This window comes from Sceloporus occidentalis, unplaced genomic scaffold (assembly GCF_023333645.1).
Source record: "Sceloporus occidentalis isolate IW3139 unplaced genomic scaffold, rSceOcc1.0.p SCAF_4, whole genome shotgun sequence".
Taxonomy (NCBI): Eukaryota; Metazoa; Chordata; class Lepidosauria; order Squamata; family Phrynosomatidae; genus Sceloporus; species Sceloporus occidentalis.
In genome coordinates, this window is record NW_028316984.1 from 78233587 (window position 1) to 78255357 (window position 21771).

Below are 21771 nucleotides of genomic sequence, written 5' to 3' on the forward strand. Positions count from 1 at the left end.
TACCTAGGACTGGCACATTTTGTGATTTTGGAGCTTGGCTGAAAAATATATCAAGCTATTTCTTTCACATCCCTAAAAAGGGAGGAGTAATAATTTTTTAAAAAAGAGTCCTTCACTTCTGCAGAGCCTTGTTGCAAAGGCATTCTTGTTACTGGCAAGAATCTAGTTGTCTCCCCTGTTTGTTTGCTTTAAATGCAGAATTTCTCAAGGCACAAGGCAGTCATGGAAGCAAGGAGACATCTCTCCTGTTTTTCCACTGAAGGAATTTTACTGGCCACTGTTTGGTGGCATGATCTACCTTGTATATATCGCCAAATGCAACCAGCTCCACACTGTGTTTGATTCTAATCTGCTTTGCTCTGGGAAATTGCAGGCCTGCCCACGTGGGAAGCTAGTGTGCCAGTGGGATCCCTGCTAAGGAAGGGCTCTTCTACCATTGCTATTGTGTACTGGTTTGGGAGGCACATTCCTTGCACGCCCACGCTTGGCAGCTAGCGGAGGGGACGAGGAGTGGAAAAAAATCACCAAGGCTCAGTAAAGGCACCAAATCCTGTGAAACACTCATCTGTGTGTCCATGCTGAAGAAGATTTAGGGGTTTTGTCAACAGGACTGTTTCATGTCCTACATCCTCATCAAAGGAACTATGAGTATGAGCTTGCAATCTCTCTCTCTCTTTTTAAATGGATATGGAAACACACACCAAGGTAAATTGTTGTGACAAAGTACAGGAAAAGCTAGGGATAGGTGTGTTGAACTGATAGTATGATTTAAAAATCCTCAGCTATGATAGCAGCTCTTACTTTTTACAGAAAGTTTCTGTTTAAACATGCTATATTTTACATCATTACCTAATAGAATAAAAAAGAGAAGTCCTTAGCTTGCTGCCACACTGCATGATTAATGCAGTTTGATACCACTTTAATGACCATGACTCAATGCTATGGAATCCAGGGATCTGTAGTTTGTTTTGGCACTAGGGCTTTCTGGCAGGGAAAGCGAAATATCTCACAAAAGTACAAATCCCAGAAATCCATAGCATTGAGCCATGGCAGTTAAAGTGGTGTCAAACTGCATTAATTCTGCAGTGTAGATGCATCCAGAGACTAAGCCCCTTGTGAAAATGACATAAACCTGTCTGTGTGAAGAATTTCCAAACAAGAATAAGTAGCTCTCAACCCCTTCAAATTTTTATTTGCAATAATTTTCTGGATGGCTTGTGCAAGAGAATAAACCAGAAGGGAATGCAAAAATCATTTTATTGTGGAGATTCTTAACTGTTGTTGTTGTATTGGACTCAATATCTGAAGCATACTCATAGTGAACCTAAGAGTGCTATAGAGAGATATCCATAAATATGCATGTACAAAGTGCTGCATTTATTTTTTACAGTTAACTATGTTCATATTAGAGAAGGTCAACACCCTTCCTTTTCAGGATATCTACTTAGAAAAAAAATATTATTTACAAAGACTTGTATCCAGTGTTATTTTACCATAATCATCAGTGTGATGGAATATCCATCCTTTCCCATCCCCACATTGCTCAAAAACAAGCACTGGCAGGATTCTCAACCTTCTGGAGACAGTTTTGGGGTAAATGGGAGATGACAGGGAAACGTTCCTCCCTTAGCACAATCCTACCTACTGAATTTTGGCCAGAGGATTTTTCAGTTCCATTAACAGTTATGTCATCATTATTGCTCACTGTTCTATCTTCCCTCATAAAACACCTGAGTCTCACTGACTAGCAACAATATGCCCCCCTTCTCTCATGGTTTCTCGTCTTACAACAGTAACCGAAATAGGTTCTTGCTGTTGGTTACTGTCTGAATTTGGCTGATCCTTCCTTGCAATAGCCTGTGATTCCCTTTTTACCAGACTTTTCTGTCCTTCAGCATCTAAAGCCTGATGTTGCTCAGTAGCAGGAACATCTCCTATCTTCTTTGGTGTGCGGGTCATGAATGTGAGATTGTAATAAACTAAATAGCCATCATTGTACATGTAAAGCCTCTGGTCATTGGGATTATAATTCAAACTCTGCACTGTAGGAAGAGGCTTCTCCATAAAGATTTTGATGTTGCGTTCCTGAGATGTGTTGGTGTCATACATGAAATATATCTCCTCGTGAGTTGAATTCTTTCTCTTGGTGGCATACAAGACACCACAGATCATAAAGCTATTACTGGCCATATCTTTACTCTGCGAAGTTGTCCAAGGTGTCCCGACTGTCAAGGTGTCAGGGTGTACTTTCCTAATTACCAATTTCCCATTGGATAGTGTGGAGCCATGAACCATCCACAGCCCCTTTTCATCTCCAGCCAAGTCTATGTCCTGATATTTCACTCCCTTATAGGAAAACCAGTTATTGAAAGAAGCAGGGTCCTGGTCTTCTATATTTGCACGTGAAATCCGCATGCTAAATGGATCAGCCTTGCACAAAGCCCTGCTATCAAAACAGTTGTAATAAAAGGAACCATTGAAAAAAACCACCCCAGCCCCTTGTCCACAATCTGGACACTTTGGATCATTACTAATGTTAAGGCTATACTCCCGGACAGGAGAATAAAGTAATAATTTCTTATACGAAGAGTACAGACGATAATTCTCCAGAGTACGTTCATCTTTGTTGAGTGGGAAAACCCAGTAATGATCTGGTGATTTGGTCCCAATGGCAAAATCTTTCCCCCAGGATCCCGCTTTGAAATCAGAACCTTTCCAGTTGAGCTTTACCAGAACTGGATCACTGACCTTCAGTAATCCATCATGGTTGCATTTCCCTATAGAAAAAGAAGAAGAAGAAGAAGAAGAAGAAGAAGAAGAAGAAGAAGAAGAAGAAGAAGAAGAAATTTTATTGCATTTTAAACCAACAGCTCAGTTCTAAAATATACACAAAGGAAATTATGAGGAAGACTGATAGCTGTCATCCTGTGAGGGCAGTTTGAAAAGGGTCTGGGTTTTCTAGGGGAATGTTAGTCCTTCCTGGGCTGACCATGCTACTCCTGAAAGTTCCCTGAGAGAGGCGACAAGTTATCCCTTGGCTTTTTGAGTGGGTTTATTCCCATCAGCATAGGATGGGACACTTTCTTGAGCATTCGGAAACCTCTCCTTTGCCTCCAGGGCTTCTTCTTGTTCTATGCCTGGCTTCCCAAAACCCTCAGGGGAAGCTGCTCCTCTTAGACTCATGGCAGTGAGCACCGCAGAATGGAGTCATCATGTTGTGGGATTTTGTCTGGGTGTGATGGTTTGTTTGCCGGATGGGTTCAATGCCTGCCCGCTTCATGACATGCAAGGAAAGAGGTGCGTTGCTGACCAAAGACATTTTCCTTGCCCCCTGTCAGTGGGAATTTGTGTCCCTTGGGGGATCTTGAGCCTTGGGGTGAAAAGAAGCCCATAGCCTCTTCCTTCCCAGTAGCTCTGCTCACACCCAAACCAGTGGGGAGAGGAAGGCAAGGGGAGGCCTCAGGTGGTTCCTGCCTAGTAGATCAGCTCTGAGACTTGGCAAGGTGGGGAGAAATTGCCCCTCACTTCTCCACTGAGAAACGGTGACTTTCCATTCATCTGGACAGGGAAGGCAAGGCCCACTGGGGTTCTCATCAGCCTGACCAGGCACCAACCAGCTTACCCCACCCCTCCCATGGCAAGAAAGAACCCCTCTAGGCCTCCAAGAGGTTTTTTTTTTTAATGTCTTTACAGAAATTCCAAAGCAGTTCTGAATATACATGAATATTTCTCTCTATTTATAGTCTGGAGTTTTAAAACAAATCTTATCAGTATTGATTAAATATGTACTGAAAGCTGAGGAAAGGCCAAACATTTCCCTTAAAAAGGAATCCTTGCACATAATATACAGCTAAATAATTCTCACACCAGACATAATTGGGCCTTTTTAGGAAGGGCCTCTTTTTAAAGAGGGTCACCATATGAAGAAAATTCTGCTCCTAAGTCCCGGTTGATATTGCTTTATATAAAGGGGTGAAGAACAAGGCCTCAGCAGATGTTAAAAAGCAGAATCATGTTCTCTAAGGAAAGGTTGTTTATTATATGAGCTGGATTTTTAGCCAAGAATAATAATACGTCCAATGATACTCACCAATTGGTAGTGTCCTCGTCACATTGGGAGCACCAGCACCTTTGGCAATTGCTTCCTCACATTCTTGTAATTTTTCCCGGAGAGCAATGAGCTCACGTTGTACTGCTAGTATATTGTTCTTGTCATGTGATTCCATTGTTGCTACTACAGTTTGGATATCAACAATCTGAAACATGAGTATAATGGTTAGCTTCCCCCCCACCCCAATGAATTGGATTAATATAACTATGTTTTCAACAACAGAATAGATTTTCCAGTAGAAGAAGAGTTTTCTCCTTCCCCTTCCAGCTCCCCCAACCATCTCCCACTGGCAGATTTGTGGGAAGGTCATGTTGAAAGATACAGGGGGAAGGAAAGCAAAGACAAATGTCATGACATAGATGAAGCCTTATGTATGGAAGAAAACAAGAATTTTGTCACATACAGAATAATAAGGCTGCGGTTACTGCTGGCTGAGAGGTGTTTTTTTTTATCCTTTTCATTACTACTCTTTTTACTGCAATCTAATCCTTCTTGGTAGGGGCACTGAATTTTCTGCTCAGAATTCCTACAGCAGCAGCAATATCATATCTGGTGTTGGTAGCTAATTATAGAAGATTTCCTATTAATGTTCTGCACAAATTGTTATTTGATAGAGTATCACTTTCTTCATTATTTTAAAGAAAATCTATCACCATGGGCACTACTATTACAGTATATGCATCTTGAAGTCCTAAAGTCTCTAAGAGTTCAGCAATGTTCTGCTTCTGACTTACTAGAAAAGAATAATCCTGTTCTTTTCTACTAAGGAGTTTATCATACAGGAGGAAAGCACCCACACCCCGTGAATAAATGGGGATTAAATCCCATTAAAATCCCGCAAAAGTGGTATTGTTCTCAGACAACGTCATGCAACATCGCCATTATCCCAGTGTTAGTTCGTGAATAAAGTGGCCAAATCGTGCTGCTTTATTCTAAGGCTCATGCCAAGATAATGGCAAATTTGTATGATGTTGTCTGAGAACAATCCTGCTCTTGCAGAGTATTTGCAGATTTAATACCCATTTATTCATGGGACATGGACATTTCCCTCCTGTGTGATAAACTCCTAAGATCCATCTTGTTCTTTCTGAACCTGTATGGCTAAATAGTGTGTAGCACTTCCTAATTCCTCCAGTTCAATTTCTTTATTCAGATGATGTACAATTTGTGTGTAATCTATGGCCTGATTTACACGGGCCTTTGCAGCGCCCCCATCACGTGCTAGGGGTGGGCTGAAGATGCACCGTCCATATTGGCCTCACCCCTAGCATGTGACGGGGGTCAAAATGGCGGCACCCTATAATAATAATAATAATAATAATAATAATAATAAATTTATTTATGTTTCCTCGCTTCTCCCGGTGGATCAAAGCAGGGTTACAGACTAAATAACAGCAAAAAGTGTTAACATTAAAATTCAATTAAAAACAGCTAAAAACAATAAAAACAATACACACAGCAGCCGCCATTTTGACATGACGGATGCTTAGCGTCCACACGTCTCTGTGCCTTTGTGACGCCGCAAGTGCGCCATTGGTGCATTGAGGCGTCACAAAGGTGCCACTAGAAGAACCCGCTTTTTGCGGGTTCTTTTTGTTCCGCGACGGAGCTGTGCGGTTTGTCCACTGCGGCTCCCTCATGGAGCGAACCAGGGCGGCGGGAAACCGCCCTTTTTGGACAGTCTGTATCCTGCCTATATCTCTTTTAGCTATAATCAAGCCATCAGCATAAGTCAGAATGAAGGGTAAATATCCATCTTTGGTTCATGTATACAGTACACTCATCACTCTATATTCTCTGGGGTTAGGGACACAGGACCCCCGTGAATGTGGAAAAATCACAAATAACAAAAGCACTATGCTTTCACCTGAGAAAAAGCCTCTCTAGGAATCTAGGTCCTCAAGTGCAACTCTCTGGTCACTATCTGCCAGACATTGACCACAGAATTACACTGGTACATCAATAAGTGGTATAGAAATGCACTCTGAAGATGCCAGCCACAGATGCTGGCAAAACGTTAGAAAGAAACTCTGCTAGAACATAGCCACATAGCCTGAAAAACCCACAAAAAACTATGAATGCCGGCCATGAAAGCCTTCGACTTCACATACTTGCTATTGCTATTGAAGGAGCTACAAATTCCTAGTAGAGTTTTTTTTATAGCCATCAATTGCCAAAACTTTGCCTCTTAAAAGAACATTACTTCCTCTTTGTGGGCTGTTAGACTTGTTGCTGGAGTCAGTCTGGGCATGCTGCCTTTGTTTCCCAAAATGTGTAGCAGGAAGAGAGCTACCATTCGCTGAAAACCTTTTAAAGGAAAGTACACAGTTCTTTGTCATGTGACTCTTCCTATCAAAATTATAACAGTGAGGTTCTGATTGGTTCTTGGGAGGATCTTTCCACCAAATAGTAATTTGATCCATTTGCATCTTTGCAAGGGAAAAAAACTTAAGCTTTTTGGTCTACTCATTCCTCCCTCAATCTGGACAAAGCATCATCAGAATAAATTCCTTCTAGCCACCCAATAGAGATGTAAAAGCATCAAATTGTGAACTCAACCTTCCCATAAAGAAACAAATTTTATGTTTATTAGTTAGCTGAAGATCAAACAAAATCTTTTCCTCACAAATTGTGATTAGTTTGGCAATGTGTGATTCGGTCTTGCTTTGCATGAATGTCTGAGGCTCATCAGCTGTCTAATTATCACAAAGTTTTAGTAGATTTGAAAGATATAGCCATGTTAGTCTGTAGAACCAGTATGTAGCAAGTTCTTGTAGCACTTTTGAGACTAACTGAAAGAAATTGGCAGCATGAGCTTTCGCGCACGGGTTACAAACCGCCGCTTTGCAGCGATCTGCCGCTGCCGCTTTTTCCTGCACGAGGGAGTCGCAGCGTCCAAACCGCGCAACTCCCACGTGGAGCAAAAAAGAAGCTCCAAAATGGAGCTTCTTCCTGTGGTGCTGTTATGACGCCGTGAGGCGCCCATGGCGCACTCGCGACGTCATAACCGCCGCGACACGTCTGGACGCTATGCGTCCAAGACGTAAAAATGGCGGTGGCCATGTGGAACGGCCGCCGCCATTTGTCACGGACTGAGTCCGTGATAGGGCAAGGGGAGTCTAGAAGAGACGCCCCTTTTTTAAAATGGGACGTCCTCAGGACGTCCCTAGTGGTGGTTTGTAACCCGCCATAGACTTTAGTATACTTCCTCAGATGAAGTATGCTGAAGTCTATGAAAGCACATGCTGCCAATTTCTTTCTTTCAGTTAGTCTCAAAGGTGCTACAAGATCTCTCTACATACCAAGTTTTAGTAGATGTCAGCCCAAAATTTTGTCAGATCTTACAAAGCATTTTCTGTGCAGTGGTGCAACCATTAGCATAGACAAGTTGAGCATCATTTAAAGAATCCAGGATTGTATGTTAAGCTAGAGCATCATATTTAACTGCAATATCTTATTTTCTGATGTTAGGGTTGCCATACCTGAGGACCTCCAAACTGGGACAAATGTAGGACAAGGTTTGAAAATGTAGGACTTTTTTTTTTAATTTCCTGGCCAGGAAATTAAAAAAAAAGGTCCTACATTTTCAAACCTTGTCCTCCTCCTCCTCCTCCTGGCTTTGGAGAAAGCCTCGGCCTGCTACCAGGCCGGGAAGGGCGTGGGGGCCGCTTGGCATTGCGGCGATTGCCGCGGTGCCAAGTGGCCTCCTCCTCCTCCCGCCTTGGGAGAAAGTCTCGGCCTGCTCCCAGGCCGGGAAGGGGCGCGGGGGCCGCTTGGCATCGCGGCGATCGCGGCGATCGCCGCGGTGCCAAGTGGCCTCCTCCTCCTCCCCGGCCTCACGGAGGCCTTGGAGGACCCCGTGATTGCAGAGCCACCTCCAAGGCCTCACTGGGGCCTGGGAGGGAGCATCTCCGCGGCCGAAGCTCTGACCGCGGAGAGCGCTCCCAAGCCTCAGCGAGGCCTTAGAGGACCCCGCGGCGCACGTGGGGGCGGAGATGACCGCGGGTGGTGCCGTCCTGGTCTTGGCGCCAAACCAGACCGGGACCGGGACGGCACCGCCCAAAGCGGGATTGCCTACAGGCAGGATATGGCATCCCTATCTGATGTTGGCATTTCTTTCTTTATACAGTCAAAGACACCTTGTGCCTTAAAATAAGTTTCCAGTCTGTGCCTCCACTGAGTATAATTATAATTTGTGAGCTATAGTTGAACTCTATCCATGCTACGTTCATTTGCTGACGACATTTTTGCTTGGATAGCAATTCAAAAAAGTAAAAAGAACTCAGAAGCCCAAAACAAGGGGGGGGGGGGAAATCTAGCTAACACATGCTTTTAAAAAGGGTGGTGGGAGAGGGTGAAAAACTGCAAGAGTGGAAAACCAAAGCACCAAAAAAGCAAAAAAAGAACAAAATCCTCTTTTCAGCAGTGTTTTAAATCATGTTGAGGTAGAGGCTTGGAACAGAAAGACCAATTTCCAAAAAGGAATAAAAAGATGTTTACTTACAATCTTGTGCATAATTCATATACTGTACACAGGTTCGCCTTCTTGAGGCAGGTAGAAAGAAGAAAATCTACATGCTAGATGAAATTACCACAAACATGCATAGAGAGAACATGCACTCTATCATATTGTTTCACGCATGCAAAGTTCTCATTTCCAGTACAACTGCTCCTTAGTCATCTGCCCTAAGACTAGAGTATTCATACCTGGGGCCGATTGTCATGAATTCTACCCTGTGAGAGCAGTGAAAAATCTAATATATATTTATAGTGACCCTATCCTAAGGCAACATTTACGCAGAGAAGGTTTTCCATTGCCTTCCTCTAAGTTTAAGATAGTGCAACTTGCCCAGTGAGTTTCTATTGTTGAGCAGGGATTTGAACCCTGTTCTCCCAGAAACCAATCACTACTATACTACACTGGCTCTCTGGCAGTTTATGTTTTAACAAATGCAGCTGTGATCGTTGTGTATGTGCTATTTTAGTCAGATAAATATGACATTGACACCTGTATGTCTCCTCACTGTCTGGCTTAGCAAACAGCAACTGAGGGGAAATGATTCAGGTTGGAAAAAACACACAAGGAATTAAATACCCTCATCTCATAGCTGCTCTCAATCAGATCAGTAGTCCCTATTTCTCTAAATCTCTGTTAAGAACTGAGAGATCAAATGTCTTGGTATGTAGACTATGCCTCTGTCCTGAGCAGTGTGCAATGAGAATAATTCTTTTTTTTTTTTTTTTCCTGATAAACTCTGTGTCATTGGAGAACAATGTAAATCTGAGGTCGGGTTTATTTCCCTTGCCTCTTGAACCCTCTTTTATTGCTTGAATTGGCTACTCTTAAATATAGACCAACCCAGCTTAAATATCCTAAAGGCATAAAATCCTGTCTGATCTTGGAGAGTAACAAGGATCAGTCCTGGTTAGTACTTGGATAGGAGACTATCAATGAATACCAGGTGCTGCAGGCTATATTTCAGAGAAAGGAACTGGCAAAACCACCTCTGAGTGTTCCTTGCCTAAGAAAACCTTCTGAAATTAATAGGGTCACCATAAGTTGACACAAGACTTGAAGACACATACGTACATACAAATATAGGCCCCTTGGGAATAGTGGGGAGGGGGGTAGAGAACATTTATAATGTATTGAGAGAGGAAAGAAAGCCTGACAAGAGGAGAGAAAGAGGAGTGACCTAAAGATGCAATATAACTGAAACTCAGTCCTCTATACTCAGTGCCACTATCTTAGCCAAACACATTGGGTCAGGACATAACCACATAAGCCCTGCTCTCACAGCAATCATGTCAGTTCTTTAAAAATGGAAAAATACTAGTATCAGAGCAGCCATTATCATGTGTCTTTGCAATCGCCCAACTGGAGCTGCTGCTACCATCATGCTTTTCCCCACTCTCTGGAGTATCACACTAGTGAGATCCTGTGGGAAAACAGGATTTAAATGAGAGTTAAATGAGAGAAAACCCAGAAATGTCCAAAGTTTATCACACGACATCGCTGTTAACATGAAATCACATGAAGTTAAACCGAAGTTAAACCAGAGAAAAACAGCAGCTTTTTACTTTCGGGAAATTCCAAAAGTAAAAAGGTGGCATTTTTCCACTGTAACTTCGGTTTAACTTCACGTCATTTAGCAGCAATTCGGTGTGATAAACAAATTTGCAGATTCTGTTTAAATTCAAATTTAATTTAACTCTTGTTTAAATCTCATTTTCCTGTCGGATATCACTAGTGTGATAAACACCTCTGTCTTAACCCCACCTCTCTGCCCTGTGCCCTACCCAGCATACCTTTCAGTATTTTTAAATTTTCATTCTTATTTTCATTTTTTCATACAATTCCAGAGTTCTGCCAATATGATTTAAGGTGTTTTTTTAAAAAAGAAAAGAAAAGACATGGGGGGGGGGGGGTGAGCGGATACTGACACTACGTGACTAGCAATCTCACGGTTGCCTTGACAGCGACATGTCGCACCTGGGAACTAGTGCAATTGCAATTTCACTGATGGGTTTCCCCCATCAATGAAAAGGGACCCCCTCACCATGCTTTGGTGACATAGCAGCTATGGATTGGAAATGCCATGGTGCAATCAGTATTGCCAAAGCTGCCCCCTCCCCCCCCCCGATCTAGTTGTGGTTTAAAAACTGTGTGTAGTAATCTCCTCAGAATTCAATTACTTTTTTTTTCCTATTTGGACACAGCCTTTCATCTGTGTACCTTGGTGCCATCATTCCCTTACTGTGGCATGTTCCCTTCATGTTTTGTTGCACCTCCAATTTGAAAAACTGCTAACAACCTTTTGAAAATTACTCTTACTTCTACTCAATACCCTATCACATCTTCCCTTTACCTGGGACCTTCCAGATGTGTTGGATGCAATTTGCATCAAGCTCAGTCTTCTGGTCTGCCTTAAGATGTGCCCTTATATGTGCCCTGGTAACCTCGATGCCCTGGTAACCTCGAGATTGGATTTCTGCAATGGACTCTACAAGGGACAGCCCTTGTATCTAACCCGGAAGCTTCAATTGGTGCAGAACATGGCCGCAAGGCTGGTCACTGGCACGTCCAGGGCCAGCCATATAACACCGGTTTTAAAAAACCTCCATTGGCTGCCCATTCGCTTCCGGGCGCAATACAAGGTGCTGGTAATGACCTATAAAGTCCTAAATGGCTTGGGCCCAGGATACCTGAAGGACCGCCTCTCCCCATACATTCCGCCTCGCACCCTCAGAACATCTGGGCAGCAACTCCTTAGGGTTCCCGGGGCGAGGTTATCCTCCACCTCTAGGAGGTCTTTCTCCATCGCCGCCCCGGCCCTTTGGAATACGCTGCCCATAGAGCTCCGCTCAGTCACCTCCCTGGCCCAATTTAAACGGGAGTTGAAGACTCACCTGTTTAACATCGCATTCCCCGATTAGTCCTCATAGGCCCCCCTGCCAAAATAGGCCGCACAGGCAATGGTTGGCTAACCCGGGGGCATTTGTTGTTGTTTTTTTCTTTTGTATTGTTTTGTAATTTTAATATTGTATATTGGAATTTTTATGTAATTTTAACTGTTGTGAACCGCCCTGATCCTACGGAAGGGCGGTATACAAATAAAACATTTATTATTATTATTATTATATAATCATAAGATTATAGGTATGTATTTGTGTTTTGTTTTTTCCAAAATACAGGCAGCGTCAATAAGCAAAACATTGGTTTTTGAAATAACTTTTCAGCTTTTGGAGAAGGTGAAAAACCAGTCTGTTAAACCTCCACAGAACAGCTAAGATTTCCTTCTACCATAAATATATCTCATTTAATATCCCATCTCCATGATAATTTTTACTGCTTCGGAAAGAAAAGAGAGGAATTGTAAGAAACCTCTTTTGACCACAAAAAGCCTTTTCTGAGGAACCAGGATGGTGGCAATGGTTCCTAAGGACCTTTTCTGAGGAACCAGGTAGAACACACCCTTCATATATTTGTCATTATACACCCCTTCCCCATGGATAGCGCTCCTTATGAGCCATTCCTGCTGCCATCACCACCAGCATCACTACTACCCCATTACCTGTTTAGTCAAGTTGCTTATCATGTCCTTAGTGGTCTCAGTGGTTGCATTCTTTTTTATAGTGTTTGCTATTGTCACCACTGTATGAAGGTCATTGATAATCTTCTGGAAGTCCAGGTCAACGTGGGTGCCAAATGTCTTGGCATATTTTACGCGTTTCGTCATGTCAGTTAAGTTGGATATAATATTAGTCAAGTTATTTTTGTCATTATAAATCTAGAAGACAAGAAGGCAAATGTTTGGATCAACTGAAGTTTCTCTCTCATTGTTGCAACGATCATCGTGGCTCTGTGTACTGCAGCATTTAAGTGTTATGTGTAACACTGAGAGAATCTTAGTGTTGACTATTATTATTATTATTATTATTATTATTATTATTATTATCCTGCTTTTCTCCCAGTACAGGGACTCACAGCAGCTTACAAATCTAAAACAGTCCAAGTTAAACTTACTATAAATATGCAAAATACAGGTTTAAAAAACAATTAAATAATACAAACAATTAAAAACATCACAGCAGTTGCAGGCTTTACCTTCTGATTATATTGACAGCCACTGATGACCAATGCATATAGTATTTCAAGTACCCTTTCCATATAAGGCTACTGGCTAACTCCATGAGTCACCAAGTCTGTTCCAGTGGCAGATGATCTATAGCTGAGTTGTCAGGGGCTTGATGAGCTGAAGTGAGTGTTGTAATGGAGTCAGGGCTTACAAGGTCAAAGAACCAGACTTTTTTCAAATTAGCAGTGATGGTGACATCATCTCCCATCTTTCTCTGGCCTCCATATTTCCACTGCTTAGCTGCAACTCTCACAATTGGGGGTGGGAGGGGAGGGAGAGAATGCATTTTCCTTTCAACAGTATATTCTTGTGAGGTGTGTGTACGTGCGTGTGGACACATACACACATGGTGTGAATGTATATAATTGCCTGTATTTTTGGACTCTCCTTTTGGACTCTACAACCAAAGTGCTGTATCTGGGTAAATCTTACCTCGTTCAGAATGTCCTGAAGTCGGTTAGTCAAATTGAAAAAGTCACTCTCCAACTTCTCCACCTTTCCCGCAGGGAAGATGACATCGGTCAGCTGCATGGTACAAATACATTGGCCACTTGCATCCTTCACTCCTAGTGCTTTGCCAATATGACCACCATTAACAATGACCTAGTGAAGCAGATAGAAAACAGAAAGATAATATGTTCTGAAAAGTATTGCTGCCAATTCTTACTTTCCATACAGGATAATTTCTGGCATCCAAATATCAATGTCATCAATGTACTGCTACCAATTATTGGCCTAGATCAGGACATATATCCTCAGAGCTGGAACCTGTTATCACATCCTGCTTATTCTGAAACCCCTGCATTATTTTAAGATACAAATTTTATTATATTTTATTATAACAGCAGTTACAGAGAGGCCAAAAATCATGAACCTGGAAAAGTCAGATGACCTTTAAGTGAACTACTGATGACTGGTCACATATGCCCGAGGGCATGTGGGAAGGACCTCTGTAATTTTATGGCTGTGAATTTTGCTGCTTCCCCACTCCCTGCTGTGTGCATTTCCTCTTGAAGGTCATAGGACAAAGGTTTGTCAGCCTAAAGCATTAAGCCAATCTTTCTGCTATTTTCCCATATCCCATCCTATCCCAAACTCCCTGGGGTTGTCCTAATCTTATTCCTGCTTGATTAAACCAATGTCATTGCCATCAACCAAAAACATTCCTTTTGTAACTCTGAAGTTAAAACCATCAACCAGGTGGGAATCTCATTGGGTGGAAATTCCACCCAATTGCCTCAGGACTCTATAAAAACCCTGCCTTGGCACTAATGTGTTGGCTCAGTCTAAATTCGGGCAGAAATACTGCCAGATTTCATATTGAACCCACAACACAGGCTAGCCACTGCCCTCCACCTCCCACTTTTCAGGCAGCCTTTTTGAACAACTGTCACTTCCCTCATCCCCTGACTGGAGCATTGCCTTCTCTGAACATTGCTACAAGCTACTACCTTTAATTTCATTAGTGTGTGCGCACGTGTGTGTGAACGGTGATTTTTCCCCTTTGCTGTTAATCAATAAAACAAAATTGTACTTTGCACTCTGAGAGTTCTAGTTCTTGGACCTATTAAGCACAGGCTGGCATCCCGATTCTTTGACGTTACCTGGAGTCCTCTCGCTGCTATTGATTTGAGCTATTAAAATTTCTCTTTTATATACTAATTTTTGGGTGCCATCTCAGTATCCTAGCAATTTGGGTAACAAACCATTCTGATCATTTGATATGCCTTGATTCTCCTTGACTCAAAATGTTTTGAATGACACCCTCTTTGATGTAGAGACTTTTAGAGCTCTTCATCCTGTCTCTGTGCATCTTTTCCCAATGGCAGTTGACTGTTACTCCAACTGGGGGGGGGCAGCCTTATTATTCTAATTCAAAAAATTATGATAAGGACTGGAGTGCATCTTTTGGAATGTTTGGAAAAAATTACTTTTAAGTAAAACTGAGTTGCCATGAAAGTTCTCAGATTTTGGGAGAAAGAATCCAGCTAGCATGTGTCTTCAGAGGGTGATATCCACTCATATTTACAATATGAAGTAGGATACAAGCAGCACCAATGAGAGCAGAAAAAAGTAGGATTTGAACTCAGGAAGAAAGTAGATTCCAACAGATTATATAAAGGTCATGGGACACTAGGAATTGCAGCAACCATGAAAGCTAAGTGATACTCAAACTTTAACCAGATGAGGAGCAGGAAACGCCAGATATCCAAGCTGGGTTCAGAAAAGGAAGAGGGATCAGGGATCACATTATAAACATACGTTGAATATTGGAGCACCAATGGAGAGCACCAGTGGTGAAGTGTGAGAGGAACCATAATTTATCAGCACCTGGAGGTTCAGATGAAAATTACCCCATGCTTTATAGATCATAGCAAAGCCTTTGCTTGTGTAAATCAAGACTACCCCCCACTATGGACTGAGTTTAAAGAAATGGGTGTGCCCCAATATTTGATTAGATACAAAACGACAAGAGGTCATTGTCAGGACAGACTACGGAGAACCAGCATGGTTTCCCATTGACAAGCAAGTCAGGAAAGGCTGCCTTTTATCATCCAGGCTGCCTTTTATCATCCAGTCTGTTTAACATGTATGCAGGATGTATCATATGTAAAGCTGGATTAGACACAGGAGAAGGAAGCAATTTAAGGTATGTAACAACTACTTATGAAAGTTGTGGAAGAAAGCGCAAAAGCAGAATTACAGCTGAATATTTAGAAGAAAAAAGTAATGACCACAGATTATTTATATAACTTTAAAATAACAAGTGTTATTTTGTAAAACGTAGCAAAGGCATTGAATTAGGTTTTAAAATTCTGTACTTTGACTAAAGTCCTGTACAGACTGGCCTTAAAGGCCGGCCGGGGGGTGGAGTTGGGGCATCGCATCCAGATGACGCACGCCCCGACTCAGCCACCAGGGCATCATGCTGCTCCTCCAAGTGCTGTGTCCATATGATGCAGCGCCGAAGGAGTGCTGTATAGCTGCTCCACCATGGCTATGGCACCCTTTTGGGGGCACAAAAAGAAGCCTTTGGGGGCAGTCTGTCAAGCCCCTTAGTCATTAATCAAAGTATAAACTATAGTCAAGAAATCAGAAAAAGTCTAAAACTTGGAAAGACAGCTATTGAAGGAATTATTAGGTAAGACCATCAACTGTAAAGATACATCATTAAATACAAAAATTAGAATTGTTACATTTCAGAATCATTATACTATAGACATTACATTTCTAATGTTTATACTATAGACATTACATTTCTAATGTCTATTGAACAGTGAAGAAATCTGACTGGAAGAAAATATTTGAAATCTGGAGCTGGAAAAGAATTCTATGCATATCATGGACTACTAAAAAGATAAAATGAATCGGTCTTAGAGCAAATGAAGCCTAAACTTTCCCTAGAAGTCAAGATAACTAAACCAAGAATGCCTGTACTTTGGACATATCATGAGAAGACAGTACTCACTACAAAAGACATTAACCTAGGTAAGGTAGAAGGCAGTAGGAAAAAAGAAAGGCTGCAATACAGGTGGATAGACTCAATCAATGAAACCATAGCCCTGAGTTTGCAAGACCTGAGCAGAGCAGTTGACAACAGTGTGACTTAGATATCTCTTATTCCTAAGATTACCAGGAGTCAATTTGAGGCAATTAACAACAATAATCACACCACAATATCTAGGCTGAAGAATGCGCCATGACAATAAACAAGAAAAATATGTACAGAGCCAATAAACAAGTGCATTATTTCATATACAGACTATACATTCATTTCAAAAGCATCTAACATGTATAAATGTATCATATTAGTAAGAGGTGAAGAATCTGTGGAATGAGCATTCACCCTTCCTGAGACTAAGATAGGTGTGTGTGGAGAATCAAATTTACAGATGCAGTACATATAACAAAAGGGAAAAGTTGAATATTGAGACTTCAAAATAATAATTAGATATGCTTGTGGAAGGCTTCTGCTTTTTATTCCACGACTTTCTTTACCATATCTAATATTCTGCCTAAATTTCTGCTGCCACCGTATGTGAAGAGGCTGCTCTAGCCTCAATATGACACCCCCTCAAATATGTAAACTGGGCTGTAATATCACTTCTTAACCCTCTCTTCTCCAGGCTAAACATACCCAGCTCCCTAAGTCTCTCCTTATAATGCGTGGTTTCCAGACTATGCACCATTTTGGTCGCCCACCTCTGAACAGGCTCCAGTAGTATTTGTATGTTTTGGCTTTGGTTTTATTTGTAACAATTGCAGTATTTGTTATTTTATAACTCTGTATGTGTGTTTTATATCAATGAAAAAATATGTGTTTTAATAAAAATACACATTTTTAAAAAAATAATGTTTTAGAGGAAGTAAGAAAGATGATTTCCAGAAAACATTCTAGGAGGATGGTAGACATCTAAGCCTGTAATACTAAATTCCCTAAACTTAATGGAGTATATTTACAACTCAAAGAATTAAATATAAATGTAATCCAATTTTCTCTTTTACTGTATTGTTTTATATTTAAGGCTTCTCAGCTGGAAGCTGTTCTGTTATCTTACCTTTCTAGAAGCCTTTGGAATAAGTAAACCAATGGCATCCTTCCGTTTACATGTTAAAACAATATTTTAAAAACTTGGTATCTATCCTCCAGCTTGTAATTTCAGTCTCTTTAATTATTTAAGTGTTCTTATCATTTTATCAGTTTTACTGACTTAATTACTACAAACTGCTCTGAGATTAACAAAGAACAGTGTCAAAATAAATTTGCTTAACATTGAAAGTGCATAAGCCATTTTTAAAAACTTTTTCAGCCAAATCCAGGACTCACTAGATCTTGAGAAAGCTATTTTTTCCCACGTCCATACATGAGGCCCACCAAAAGAAATGTGCATCTTCAGCTTTAGTATCTATTTAGGAAAACTACATTCTGTATTCTTTCAATACATTTATCTAGTTGCACCCAGTATATGACCCAGATATCCTAAGGGTACCATATCCTGTCAGATCTTGGAAACCATGTAAGGTCAGCCCTGGTTAGTACTTGGATGAGAGATCACCAGCAAAAACCAGGTGCTGGAGGCAATATTTCAGAGGAAGGAACTGGCAAAACCACCTCTGAATATTCATTGCCTAAGAAAACCCTGTAAAACTAATGAGGTTGATAGGCAACTTGTTGGTGCATACACACAGAGATCCAAGTATATATAGTCCTCCTATATTTCTTTATTATTTCTTTATTTATTAATATCCAGGTCACTACTCCCTTTGTACCATGCCAGAGCAGATGTTTCTTGAACAAGAATTATCTGCATCAGGTTCCTGGTAGTTTGATTAAAATCAATAGATTATTCATCTCATCCTCTACAATTTAGTTGGGGTGTACCTTAGTCAGGTCTGGCTAGAAACTGAGACCTCTCTTTGAACCAGATACTCACAAGAGAAGCCACCGAGAGCAGTAGTAGCAGAATTGCCTTCATCCTCACCAGTGGAATGGTGTTTCCACAGTAATCTGTAGAAGCTTTATAGCGAGGACGCTGATGGGAGGAAGGAACAGTGTGATCCAAATTGGAATTTCTCAGACTTGAATTGGACAAAGTGTAATTAACTTTCATCTTTCTTGCCTATGTATATGCCCTCCTCCTCCTCCTCCTCCTCCATGAGAAATTAAGTTTAATCAGATAAAGAAAGAAAATATACAGTTGTGTGGGCTATAACGGATCATTTCACATCTCTCTCAGCTTTTTAACCCCCCCTTCCACCCCCAAAAAGAACATCAAATGTTAACGGTTATTCTATTTTTAAACTGCATCCTTACCCTTAGATAAGAAATGTGAATCACAAGCCCTCCCCCCCTTAATGATTTACTTGGAGCATTAGAGTGGCAACAGAAATAACTGGGACTTTTATTTCTCCTGTAATGGTGATACCAATATCTTTTTTGGTTCACAAGAATCTCATATGCCACTGTGATGTTCTGAATTTGTATGAATGTCATCCTGTTTAAGCAGGTCATGAGCATGAATTTGCAAGACCAGAGCAGTGAAGGACAGGGAATTTTGGAGATGTCTCATCCATGGGGTCACCATGAGTTAACAACAACGAAACATCATGTTTATTTTGAAGAAAATAAGCCAGTGTGGTGCAGTGTTTTGAGTGTTGGACTAGATTCTGCAGACCAGGGTTCAGATCCCTGCTCAGCCATGGAAACCCCTTGGGCAAGTTATGTTCTCTTAGCCTCAGAGGAAGGCAAAAGCAAAACCCCTCTGAACAAATTTTGCCAAGAAAATGCCATGATAGATTTGCCTTAGGGTTGCCATAAGTAAAAATGACTTGAAGGCACACAACAACAACAACAACAACAACAACAAAGTTAACATATTTTCATGGATGCTGTATGTCACAGATATGTCAAGGTAAGTGGTCTGTGGAATAGAGGTGAGAGAATGGGATACTGAAAATGACTGGTGACTGGCTGGAAGTTTGGTAGGTCGTTCAAGTTAGAGATGAGCAGTGGGGGAGTTACAGAGTCTGGACAGGGAGAGGCAGAAGATAGCAGAGTTAGCCATTAAATGTGAGTCAGAATTTTAGTCTGCTTAATTTCAGTCAGAAAGGAGAGTGGGGTTGTTACCCCACCAAGCCTGTCTGAGGGTTTGGGTCACAGTGTGATACTTGATTGATAAAGATGAATAGTTAAGCAAATAAGACTAACAATTATGCCTATCTTCTGTTTAATACATATTTAATACATATTTTAAATATACACACATGCTTCTTGATGAAAGACTGTAAGAGGGAGCCTTCAAGTTGGTTGACTTATGGAAACCTTGAGGAAAACCTATCACAAGGGTTTCTTGGCAAGATTTTTTTCTGAGCCGGTTTCCCACTGGCTTTGTCTGAGGTTGAGAGAGTGTGACTTTCCCAAGGTCACCCAGTGGGATTCCATGGCCTAGTGGCAATTCAAACCTTGGTCTCCCAGAGTCATAGTCCAAAACTCTAGCTACTACTGCAGCCAGATATTTAATTATGCTTTGTTACCTTTGGTGACTAGTGATGTGTTGGGATAAAGGAATCCACAGAAAAAGAGACACAAAACTGAGTGTCACAGAATGTGACAGCAGCCTGCATAAGTGACAATGTGTATGGCAGGTGTTGTTGTCCAGTATGTGGAATCAAGGGAAGAGTCCCCACCAATATTGTTGGTTACAGCCACATATTCTAGAAATCAAAGTGGAATTGGGAAGTATGCTTTCATTGTTTGAGACCACCTGAAGTTAACAAAAAACAACATAGAATGTATCCACACTATACAAGTATCGTGCTTGTTCCAATTTATTGAATCTGGGGATTTATAGTTTAGTGAGATACTGAGATAGCATTGATGCTATATATTTGGGGGAGGTGGCATTTGAAAAATCAAGGTACCTTACCAAACTCCAAATCCCAGGATTCCTTAGGATGAAGCTACAGAAGAAGTGTGGTAGCAGAGTCCTCTAACTGTTTGGTGTAGATACACTGCTGGTTAATGACTGATGATCCTGTGAGATTTGCTCCTCACTTCTAAATGCATAACAGGTAGGTGCTTTGCATCTGTATGAGACTGTAGCCAAACCAACTTATGGCACAGAAGGGACTTCGACACTGGGTGGCATTTCACTTATGTTTCTTTCCATCAATCCCTAGTTTGGGAATCCTTGAATTTCCTGAGAAAAGGACAGAAATTAGTGCAGACTTCATCCATGGTGCCATTAATCGTGTGTGTATGTGTGTTGACAGGATACACTAACCTTAGGGGAAATTAGTGCCTTCTGGATGTTTGGAACAATACTATCCATACTGCTTAAGTACTAGTTATGTTAGCTGGAATTATGAGAGGTAAAAACATCTGGAAGGCTTTAGCTTGCTAACAAACAAGCTTCATTTATATACAAACAAGCTTCATTTATATACTGCTTCATACTGCCTAAGCAGTGTCTAAGCAGTTTACAACTGTAAGCTAATTTGCACCCAACAATCTGGGTACTCATTTTAGCGACCTCAGAAGGATGCAAGCCTGAGTCAAGCTTGAGCCCTTTTGCTGGTCTTGAACTCGCAACCTTAGGGTTTTGAGTGAGTGGCTGCAGTACAGGCATTTAACCACTGTGCCACCAGGGCTCTAGGGATGGGTGCACAACTATGAAGAGGATGGGGACTTTTATTTCCCCACGCCTTCATGCCTTCTTAGCAAGCCACATCAGCATATTTCAGGTGTACCAATAGTGTCTTCACTTCTGCCATTTTTTTTATTGTGGGGTTTTAAAGGAATATTTGGGGGATCTGAGGTGTTGGAGGAAGTAAACTGTTGCATTTGTGAGTAGTTTATTTAATTAATTTTAAAAAAAGAAATGGAAGGGTCTGGGGGCTTTGGAGAATCCTCAGTGTCCACCAGCTGCACTTTGTCCACTCTTGTTCTAGAGGGTAGAGAATGCAAAATATATCTAATACATGTACAGTTGAGAAAGATAGGGCACATTACTGTAATGATTACAAGCCTATTTAACTTGGACTGCTCCACTCTGGGCTCCACAACAAACTCCAACTCCCAGAATTCCATAACCTTGAGCCAGGGCAGTTAAAGCAGTGCCAAACCGGGTTATTTCTCCAGTGTGGATGCAGCCTTGGATTTCATTGAGATGCTGGACCATAGAATAAGTACTGAAGTAGACATTACATTATCAATATGTATTTTTTACAAAAAGCAACATGCTTCAACAATGGAAGAAACACAATTTAGAAATGTACTAAAAGGTTTTTTTTTATCTGTTAAGGAAAACATTGCCAAGAAGAGGAAAACATACTTTTATAGAGTTATGTCTTGCCAATGCATATATGATGCAGGCCCTTAATTCACAATATTCTCTACTCTACTCTTATGCTACTCCCATCTCCATGTTGATTTGGTTACACAGAAGCAGCAAAGTTCAGTGAGATTAATTAAAACTAAACAAATAGAAATGGACTGAGATTTGGAGAGCATTGCTGAAT

At 41.2% G+C, this 21771-nt stretch overlaps 1 protein-coding gene across 1 annotated transcript; it reads right to left on the reverse strand.

Annotated features, from left to right (window-relative positions):
• Positions 1 to 1296: 1296 nt before the first annotated feature.
• LOC149314037 (olfactomedin-like) lies at positions 1297 to 20683 on the reverse strand. Its single transcript, XM_089523357.1, has 6 exons — positions 20178 to 20683; positions 18186 to 18284; positions 13183 to 13353; positions 12187 to 12402; positions 4091 to 4256; positions 1297 to 2777 (listed from the first exon to the last, which is right to left on the reverse strand). Exons 2-6 carry the CDS (start codon positions 18225 to 18227, stop codon positions 1738 to 1740), a joined length of 1635 nt encoding a protein of 544 aa, XP_089379483.1. The 5' UTR covers positions 18228 to 18284; positions 20178 to 20683; the 3' UTR covers positions 1297 to 1737.
• Between the last annotated feature and the right edge of the window lie 1088 nt (positions 20684 to 21771).